Genomic DNA, 11,014 nt, shown 5'->3' with positions numbered 1-11,014 from the left:
GCGTCTGCCTGTTGGACGCCCGAAGAGCGTCAGGTTTAATCCTTGGTATGAAGATGAAGATGACGAATTACGGCGCCCCACTTGGGCTTACAAGTGGGATGTGGTTTCCGAGATGACGAACGATGTCAATCTCATGTACCAGAAGTACATTGCCGAGTTGGATACGATTACGCCTGAGCAGGTAACGAGGTCGTTACTTCAGTCATTTCTCATGTTTGCCTGAAAAAAATTCACCAATTTTGCATTGTTGCCCTATTTCATAGGTGGAATGGCAGCCATATGGCGCCGATGACAGACTTGGGTACACCCCGGAGTTTACCATCAACCCGATCACTACTAGGGAAAACCTTATACACAGAATCTTAGCAGCAGCGCGGTTTAAAAACAAACGCTACTGCTAATTAGCAGTAGCGAGCTTGAGAAAACCGCGCTACTAATAACCTGATAGTAGTAGCGTGGGTTTTTACCCCTCGCTACTACTAAGTTATTTCCACCGTGCCTCCCGGGACCAGCCGTAGTAGTAGCGCGGGTTGTAAAACCTACACTACTACTACGTGGATAGCCATAGCGCAGGTCAGACACCTGCGCTACTACTAGTCTCCCACGCTACCCACCCCCGCCGGATACACTCCCACCCGCAACCGTCCCACACCACTCAACCCATGTCTGTCTAAAAAAATCCACCAACGCCGATCCAGATCCCCTCCGCCTCCATCCCCCGCTGCGTGCGCCACGCCGGCGGCCGCGTGGCCGCCACTCCCCGTCTCGCGCCGCTGCCCTCCCCTCCCCCCAGTCCAGCGAGCTCGCCGACGAATCTCTTATCCATCATATCGCCGTCGCCGGCCGCATCCCGTCCCAGCCCACCTGCCCGCCGATGGCCTTCTCCTCGTTCCCATGGCCGTTCCACCGCCGAGCCGGTGGCAGCGGCAGCGGCGGAACCGGCCCAAGCAAACCCTCCGCCGCGGAGGGGAAGGAGGAGGACGCGGAGGAGCTTGGCGTCACACCGCAGCTCCTTGAGTTCCTCCGGACACTCTCCCCCGACGCGTTCAAGTCCTTCCCCTCCAGCTCCACCAAGGCACCCCCTCCTTCCTCCCTTCTCGATTCCGCTCCCCTGCTAGTTCCCTCTCAATTACCGGCGGTGCTATGCTTTGTCGTAGGAGGATTTGCGGAGTCGGCGGCCGAGCTCTCGGACTGGCAGCAGCGGCACACTGTCCTCGTGCTCGCCAGAGCCAAGGTAGGTCTCCCGCGGATCTCGTCCTCCGCTTCGCCCAAGACAGAGATGGCTCTCAGGTCTCAAACTGTAATTTGTGATCCCTGCAGGAACTCGCTAAGGTCCGCTATGATCTGTGCCCACGCCACATGAAGGACAAGCAGTTCTGGACATACATCTTGTCGTAAGCTCTTGCCTCGTTAGCTTTCGCCCATGTGTGAGTGCATTGTTCCAGTCCAAGTGCTCAATTAGCTTCATGCTGGTCTTGATTTTGTGAATCTTCAGTTAGGAATTCTAGTCCATGGTGCTCCTTAATACCCAGCAAACTATATTTGTACCTAAACATGATCGTCCCAGTTGCGTGTGTACCATTGTGCTGTTTTGTATATATAATAAACATCCAGCAAAAGGGATTGGCATCTAAAGATGAGAAATTATGTCAAATGTGAGTACCTGTTTTTGTAAAAGCTCAGCAAAAAGGGGACATCATCATGTAAAGCGTGGTCTCTGTTTGCTGAACAACTATCCATGAGGTGTAATATAAGTAAGGTGCTGGTCCTAATATAAGTAATAACAAACCATGGCTAGTGATAATTCCTCTGTTGTTCGATCCTTTATATATGCAAAAGAATACACACATGTCTGTTCCAGATATGGCCAAAGTTGTAAACACTAGATAATCCATCAAGTGGGCTTTTGATGCCATCCTGCAGCACGCGTTGTTGGGTTTGACTCTAGCCAATTTCATTTTCAGGTAGGTTGGTGGGTGGGATATGCTAATGACACCGATGACTCAATCCGGAGGATTGTGCGGATAAACCCTGGTGTCGGGAGATATGTCGCCAAGAGCTACAGCCCAAGGTCCGGTTTCTCCGTTCTCTTAAGTTCGGTTGATGCAAAATTGAACATGCAATTTTTTAGCCTAATTTATCACAGGCGAGGAGCAGTGAATTCTATAGTCCATTAGCTACGGTTGATTGGCAAATGCATAAGCTTCTATTCCTACTTCTGAATTTTGAATGATTGTATGAGCAAATGAGTGCTACAAATGTACAGTTTTGTTGGTTTAGGCAAACACCTCACAATACTCAAAAGTACAGTTTTGTAGAAACCATAGTATTCTGATTGAGCTAGTAAGATTTAGTTTATGTAAGCTTAGTAGATGAACTAGTAGGATCCTTCTGCTGAACTGCTACTAGTAGGACGGCTTGCGATTAGATTAGTCTAGTCTATGCAGCAGGTGCACGCTCTGAGCTCGCTCGCAAGGTGTTTGCAACAATGCCTCTAGGAATGTTGAAATGTCAATTTGTTCAATCAATGTAGAATTCTGTGTTCCACAGGATACAAAGGAGCCTATGGACCTTAAACTTTGCTCATTAAATTGAAAAGAAAACATTGTACTATTCGTACACAAACAAAACATCTATGGGTGGGGATGTTGGCATTGCGCGATTAAATTGAAAAAGAAAATGCTCTGATCAGATTAGCATATACGGTGTGCTTCATGCATCCAAGAGACCAAGACGTCTTCTCTTCTCTATGGGGAGAAGCTGATTTGCATTGACGGCTAATGATGATTCTTTGTGTTCCATAGTTTAAAAGGCAACCATTTTGCACTGGATAACCAAGTATTCTGTCAGGGTTAAATTTAATTAAGAATGTTGTTCTGCACTTTTTCTTATTGTACGCTCCTCCTTTTGCCCATTTTATTTCCTTAGGAAATGTACTCTGATTCAGCCAGGGCATCACACGGCCATGCTCTGTTTCTTCTCAGGTCCAGCCTGATTCAAGCTTCCTGGACATCCACAAGGCATGCCTTGGCCGCCATTGAGCAGAATGCCGCTGGTGGCCGCAGCGGCGATAGAGTGCCGTCTCAGCGGACAAGGGAGTATCAAGCGAGGCATCATCATCAACCCAAGCGAAGGTCATAGGTGCCGCGTGCTCCTGCACGGCAACATGTGCCGCTATACTGATTGGGCAAGCAGGTCTGCTCTCTGCATATGCAGCCACCTCCATTTGATTTAATGAAATAAATATCATATTTGGTACCATTGGCAATCTAATTCCAGTCTTGTTACAGCTGTTGTTCTTGGCCTGAGCAGCAACTCTGTATTGGCTCAGGATGATTTGGTTGCTCCAGCAGCTACAAGTGAGCAGCTGATGTAAATGTTACTGGCCTACGTCGTATAGAAGATGATTTAGTGATCTCAAATGATCACACTATCAAATGGTGAATGTGCACCGATAAAGCATGGGAGTTTTTCTTGTGTTACTAGTGTCCGGCCAGAATTAGTAAGGTATGATCAACGTGGCCGTATAATTAGATTTGGAAAAATACTAACTTGTTATTTCCTTTGCATTTTTTACTGTAAAAAGTCATGGCTCACCTATTAACCGGCGGCCGTAGAAGGACTAATCACCTAACTGAAACACTAATAATCAGAAGATAGATTGAACTTCGTTTAATGGATATACAACATATTGAATTATTTTCTATTTGGTCTAATTGATATAATCATGTCTAATAGAGTTCACAATCTTTACTTTGAAGATCTGTAGCTAGACGTTAGAACTGTTGACATGCAAATAATTAACTAACTGCATGTCGTACTTGAATTACAGGTTTTTTGGTTTCGTCACTCCTTTGTTATATGGAAGAAGACTTCATGGTTAGCATTATTTATTATAACACATTCATATAAGATTTTATTGCCACTATAAGTAGGAAGTTAATTTTTTTGGTCTGTTTTGTTCTGCGGGGATTTTGGTCTGTTTTTCTAATAGTATATATGATCATTCAGTCACAGTTCCAGTATTTTAGAACTAAAGCTCCCCCTAATTAAAATGCAGAAACGTGTTTTCTTTCATTATGTTTCAGTCACTGTCTTAGAAACACTAGAAAATATCTCTTGACAAACTTCTTCATGGAACTAATATTTTTATGCTAATGACAAATTGGATTTATAATCTTTAACCTCGAATCTTTATAGGATTTTGGTTACTACCATATCTGGTCTTGCAGGTCTACTAGAGTATCCACTTCTGAGGTTGATTTTCAAAATGTGTATATCTAATATTTCTTACTGCAGCTTTAAGCTTCACTGTCATCTAACTTTGTCTAGTTAATATACTTACTCGGCAACATGGAAAGTTTCCACATTTGTTCTAGCTGTCTCTATGGGTTAGCGACTTAGCATACATGTTGTAATAAGGTTTCACATTTGCTTCTCTGACAAGGTCTGTTTTTATTCATAGGTAGAAGATAGCGACAGAGTGCTGCTGGATAATGAGATGTTGAAGCGGCAGACTGAATCCATGACACTGAAGTGCAATTGCGGCAGATTATCTCTATCTTTTCTTTTCATTTTTCTTATTATTGAGTGAGAACAGAATGAGGAACTGTGTGATAGTACATACAACAACTGTAGTAAAAAGAAACTTATGTTTGCAATTGTTAACGACATAGATACTTGCATGTTCTTTGAAGTGGTCATTTGTGAGTTGCAATGCATAATGAGGTTTTTTGGCTGATTTATTTCCTTCGGTTTCTGGTTAACCATGAAATAGGAGCCCAGCAGTGCTCACTATTGTTGTGTTTACTGGGAACTGTATGCATAAAATGGAATTAGTGGATTTTATTTTTTAATTATAATTAGTTAAGTAGTGCGTGGGAAAAGACTGCGCGCTACTAGTATTAGGATACTAGTAGCGTTGTAGTAGTACGCTGCTACTATTTTTGTAAAGTGGCGCGTACTAATAGCAGTAGCGTGGGTGGCACACGCTACTCCTAACTTTGTTAGTAGCGCGGCTTCAACCCACGCTATTACTAACTATTAGCTGTAGCACCTTATTGGTAGAGCAGTACCCGCGCTGCTGATAGCCTAAACCCACGCTGCCTGCTAGCTTTTCCCTAGTAGTGATGTGCTTGCGGGATAGGGATCTCTGGTGTATGCGGTGCCCACTAATATGCAACTGGGCTGTTGAGTTTCATTTTCCACATCGCGTGTGTCGTCAGTTTGGTCTGTTCCAGCCTCACCCGCCGGAATGGGTGGATACGGACAAAGCACTTCATAGGTAAGAGAGCATGAACCGTATTGACTAAGCATCGTCACTCCTTGATTTTGCTAATGTTTGGTTTTGTACCATGCAGGTTGGACAGGAGAAGGCAGCGGAAGATAAAGGACTGGGACAAGCATCATGCTTCGTATGTTACCCGCTTCCAGCTTTGTGTGGAGGAAGCTCGTAGCAGTGCACGCGCCAAGCTTCGTGAGCATAGTCCACTTGCTTTTGATAACTACATACGATGGCTTCTTGAAAATACTCGAGTTGAGATATGCCCGCCGACATATAATGAGGATATTCTTGAAGAACCCATAAACTTTGAGGATCTATTAAAGGGGAAGTACAACGGAGATGTCAGGGTAGGGCACGGAGTCCCCGCTGTTCCGGTGATTAACTATGTGGTAAAGTGTTCCTTCTTTACTTTCCCGTTGGCCGTATTACACATGTTTGAATGGCTAACGTGTTCATTCTTTCTCATCCGCAGCGCACCGAGATCAAGAAAGCAGTTGATGAGAGCCAGTCTATTCTGGAGGAAACACCGGTTGGAAAAGGCAATGATGATGGTTCACTATGAGCATTTCTCAAGGTACATATCGCATTCACTATGAGAGCCAGTCTATGTTGCGGAGTTTGATATCGTATACACTTGTTCATGTTACAGCGTCAGGCCAAGAAGTTAAGGCGGTTATCGAATCTTCTCGGTTGCCGCGATCCCAAATTTGATGAACCATCTGCCTCTAGGTCTGGTACACCATCAGACCCCTCATATCACCATCAGAGGGACGATGTGAGTTCCTCATATGCTTATCTGGATGATGAGGGTGCGGTCACCCAAGAGGTATGACTAATCCTTTAGATGTGATTCTCACTTGATTACGACATCGGTCTTCGCCATATTGTTTGATTGTGTGATAGGGTGATGAGCTTGATGATGACAGTCCCCATATGTGTTCAAGCCTAGGCAGCCCAGACGCCGGTACACGCCCAACGACTTTGACAATAGGGGCAACCCAAAGGTGGTCGTAGGGACCTCGCGGATGGCTAGCTTGGATCATGAGGCGGAGGCGGAGGCGGAGGAGGAAGTGCAAGAAGAGGTGGCTCCTCCACCCAGGAAGAAGAAGATTGCCTGCAGGCATGGCACCAGGAACACGCGCGGAAGGCATTAGTGCTTGTGTTTGTTAGTGCTCTTTTAGCCGTTTCATTAGGTTGATGAACTTGTGACGTTATGTTATATGTTGGTGAACTATTACTAGTGTGGTATTTGTTTTTGTGAACTAGTAGTAATGTTGAATTGTCCTAAATGATGTGATGTTCAAGTTATTAGTTGTCTTTGTTCAGTATGTGCAGTTTACAGTAATTTTAGCGATGTTCAAGCAAGTTATGTGAGTGCTGCATGAGGCCAAAATGGCATCTGTTTCTATAGTTTCACAGTTAACAGCACTGCAACGCCCAACACCCATGCGCTGCACTGTACTGTGCAGCGCCCAACGCTTAGGTGCCGCACCATACAGTGCAGCGCCCGTCTCGTAGGCGCTGCTCAACTGGCCATGGCTATCCAGAGAGCCACAGAAGGCTTGCAGCACTGACCGTCCACGAAAAATACCAAGTCAGAGTGCAGCGCCCAACTGCAAGGCGCTGCACTGTACTGTGTGACGCCTATCCCTTGGGCGCTGCACTGTACTGGAAAAACTGAGTTTACAACACGTTCATTTCATCGGAACATCATAATACTTACAATGACTGCAGCATCACAGCAATTTGAACAAACACAAATTTTATGCCAATGAGTTCATAACTTAAGACAATTCAAACATTACTACGACATGGTTCACGACACATTCATTACAAATGACAAATGACAGCTTGCCCTAGAAGATAGTTCACCAACATCTCACATGCCCTCACAAGTTCACGGCACATTCATTAGAAGATAGTTGACGACGAGTGCACCGAAACCGCCGTTGCCGCCTAAGACAATCTTGGTATTGGTCCTTTTTGACATCTTCTGGCACTTCAAGATCTATCCACGTGAAGTACTTGCATAGAGGAGGCGGTGACTGCATACAAAAATTTTGTTAGTGTTGACACACATTTGATAGTAACATTTTACTTCTTGAGCTTACTGGTGGTTGGTCATAGGCGTTAGTTGGAAGTGCACGATCATAAGCATAGTTCGGGCATACAAAATATCTCTACCCTTCCGTCCATGATTTTCTTTCGGTCGTGGACACCTTCACCTTGCAAACCATCTCCACACCAACATGCGGATATTGACATCTTCTCCTTCACCTTGTCCAAAGATGCGTCCTCCCACTTGTTCGGCATGTCTTCTTGGTTAGCACACGGTGACCTCGTCATGGAACCGGATGAAGCCATGCTACAAAACCGAGTATTCTTGGTTTAACCCTAACCCCCACTTAATAATAACCCACAACCCTAATCATAGCATAACCCTAACACCAACATCAAACACAACATAACCCTAACCCTAGCATACTATGAGCCTAACCATACCAAATTAGCAAAGAAACATAATGATTCAGCACAAATTTCCAAATCCAAGCCAAAACTTAGGTTTCCCCAAAGTAGCAAGAATTGAGCAATGTGACATTCCTATGATGAAAACGAGGGGATTGTATGAGAATACCTTAAGGGAGGGGTTGGCTTCAAAATCAATGGTCAAATACTCCGGATCTGAGAAGGATTTGAGAGGGGGAGAGAGGAGGGCAGAGGGGAGGCACTGAGCTTCGGGTTTGTGTGGGGGTGGGGGTGTGTGGGGTGGGGATGGGTGGGAGGGGGTGAGTGCAGCCTAATAGATGTCCAGATGTGCAGCGCCTAAGGCACGCACCACACTACACAGTGCAGCGCCTTGACCTTAGGCGCTGCACACCTGGACATGCCAGTCCAGAGAGCAACAGAGCCGTTCCAGTAGCTTTTGCAACCCGAAATTGCTAAGTCAGCGTGCAGCGCCTAAGGCCAAGGCGCTGCACTGTACTGTGCAGCGCCTAACGTCAGGGCGTTGCACAGTATAGTGCAGCCTGTCCCTTAGGCGTTGCACACTGACTTAGCAATTTTTCGTGCAAAAGCTACTGGAACGGTTGTTGCTCTCTGGACTGGCATGTCCAGGTGTGCAGCGCCTCAAGGGCAAGGCGCTGCACTGTGTAGTGCGCGCCTCTCCCTTAGGCGCTGCACACTGACTTAGCAATTTTGGGTGCAAAAGCTACTGGAATGGTTATGTTGCTCTGGACTGGCATGTCCAGCTATGCAGCGCCTAAGGGCAAGGCGCTGCACTGTGTAGTGTGGCGCCGTTGCCTTAGGCGTGCACTGTCAGCTGTTTTCAAATTCCAAGTGCTTTTTATGTTTTGTGATTCACATAGATGGCACATATATCATATCCAAATCACATGTAGTAGTCCAAAACACAGAAAGAAGACATAGCACATATAGTACTCCAATTCACATAGTCATACACACATAGCAATAGAGTAGTCCAATCACATAGTCATACACAAACATTGAGCCAAAACACATAGTCATTTACGTCTCATAGCACATAGTAGCACACAATTTGGTTCATAAGAAGGTCCTTGTCCCTTCTTCTTCCTCCTCTCTTCTTCTTCTTCTTCTTCTTCTTCTTCTCCCTCCTCCCACCACCAAGGGATCTCACCTTTCCCCCTCCGTGTCCTCCACCCCCTTCATTGTTTCCATACCTATGAAAATGTCAATATAATAGTTAGTCACACAATGCAAAATGACAACACAAGATTGAGCCAAAAGAACAAGATCATAGTAAGTCACATACGACAATGGTCCATAGCCAAGAGAACATTCCTCCACTACAGCCGCCGCCAAGTTCCTAAGGTATCACCATTCTCTACTGTCTCTGTGCTCGATCCGAGCGATCGGGGGCGGTGGTGTGTGTTTGTCCTCTATCCTACTCTAGCTCCGTGTCTCTTTTAGTCCACTCATGCCGAGCGTGGCTCTTTTATCTCTCTCACCTACTTCTCTTTTTTAGCACCACTCTATCTCCTCTTCTCTATTCCTTTCTCTCTTTTTATGTCCTATGTCTCTTTCGCATCTTCAATATCTCTCACCTATCTGCTTCTTATCTTCTATCCCTTACGGCCTATTAGATCCTATCACCTTTTTTTACTGTTCTTATCTCTTCATTTTTTCCTTTACGGTCCTATTATTCTCTCCCCTATCTCCTTTCCATCACCTTTTTCGGCTTTTTAAAGTTGACCTATCTATCTTTTATCTTTTTTGTCTGTCTAGTCCTTAGTCCTCCTTTTATCTATCTCTCTTACATTCCATCCATCATCTCAAGTACCTTATCATCCTACTGCCTCTCTATAGATCCTAGGTTGTTATCTGCTCTCTTCCTTTTCCTTCCTTTTCTGTTTTACTTTTGTGTTGTCTTACTTCCGTCGTGTACTTTTTATCTGGCTATCATTGCTTGCTTGCTTTCATTCATTCTTATCTCTTTTTGTCAATTGGTGGGTTCCCCTGTTTTTTTTATGGACTTTCTTATGTCTCCTCTACATCGTATGCTTTTTTTTTTTACGAGTCTCTTTTATTTTGTTATCTTTTTTTGTTTTTTTTTTTGTCCTTTTATTTCTCTCGAGTCGCCTACTCTTGGTCATCCATTCTTCTTCTCTATTGTCATCTCTCTATATACGCTTGTCTTAATCTTTCGCCTCGTTTTTTCTAACGACTCTCCTATTCCTGGTTTTTCCTTGTTTCTTTATAGTTATACCCGATACTCCGTCTCATTGTTGTATGGTCCAGTTTTTTTTTTTTTTTTTTTTTTAGCTTGTAATATCTCGTAATCTCCTATTTATCTTCTCTTCTCTTATTTTGAGATTATCGTTTCTTCCCTCTTTCTTTTGTAGTAGTGTGTTTTATTGCTTGTCTCTATATTTCCTATACATCTATTGTGTTTTTTAATCATTTCTTAGCATGTATTATTTAGCAACTTTTATTCCTCTATTTCTAGTTCTTATCACTACTTGTAGGGTACCTTTGTAAATCTTCATCCTTTGTTCCTATCTTTTCTTGTCCTCCAGGCTCTTTTTCATCTTCTCTTATCTTCACTCGTTTTCTCATTTTTTTATATACATCTCTTTCGTATTTTATCTCTCTTTTGTTTGGTATTTGGAAGTGTCATACTCTTCTTTCAACCTTTTTGTTTATAGTTTTGACTGCGTTACCTTGTCTCGTCCGTATCGAATGCTGTTCTTATCCTATCTCCTATTTGTGGGATGTATCTTGATTGGAATATTATTATGTCCACACTTATTTGATCTAAATCAATTGGGATGCCGCACGGTGTATATGGGTACTGTTGGAAATATGCCCTAGAGGCAATAATAAAGGATTATTATATTTCCTTGTTCATGATAATTGTCTATTATTCATGCTATATGTATTATCCGGAAATCGTAATACATGTGTGAATACATAGACACCACAATGTGCCCTAGTAAGCCTCTAGTTGACTAGCTCGTTGATCAACAGATAGTCATGGTTTCCTGGCTATGGACATTGGATGTCATTGATAACGAGATCACATCATTAGGAGAATGATGTGATGGACAAGACCCAATCCTAAACATAGCACAAGATCGTATAGTTCGTTTGCTAGAGTTTTTCCAATGTCAAGTATCTTTTCCTTAGACCATGAGATCGTGTAACTCCCGGATACTCGTAGTGAGTGCTTTGGGTGTACCAAACGTCACAACG

General features: G+C 44.0%; 1 protein-coding gene across 1 annotated transcript; it reads left to right on the top strand.

Annotated features, from left to right (window-relative positions):
* Nucleotides 1-874: 874 nt before the first annotated feature.
* LOC125517007 lies at nucleotides 875-1,398 on the top strand. The gene is made up of 3 exons (XM_048682244.1): nucleotides 875-1,050; nucleotides 1,135-1,234; nucleotides 1,321-1,398. Exons 1-3 carry the CDS (start codon nucleotides 875-877, stop codon nucleotides 1,396-1,398), a joined length of 354 nt encoding a protein of 117 aa, XP_048538201.1.
* The last annotated feature ends 9,616 nt before the right edge of the window (nucleotides 1,399-11,014 follow it).

The sequence above is a fragment of the Triticum urartu genome, chromosome 6 (genome assembly GCF_003073215.2).
Source record: "Triticum urartu cultivar G1812 chromosome 6, Tu2.1, whole genome shotgun sequence".
Classification (NCBI taxonomy): domain Eukaryota; kingdom Viridiplantae; phylum Streptophyta; class Magnoliopsida; order Poales; family Poaceae; genus Triticum; species Triticum urartu.
This window is presented reverse-complemented; position numbering and strand designations above follow the sequence as displayed.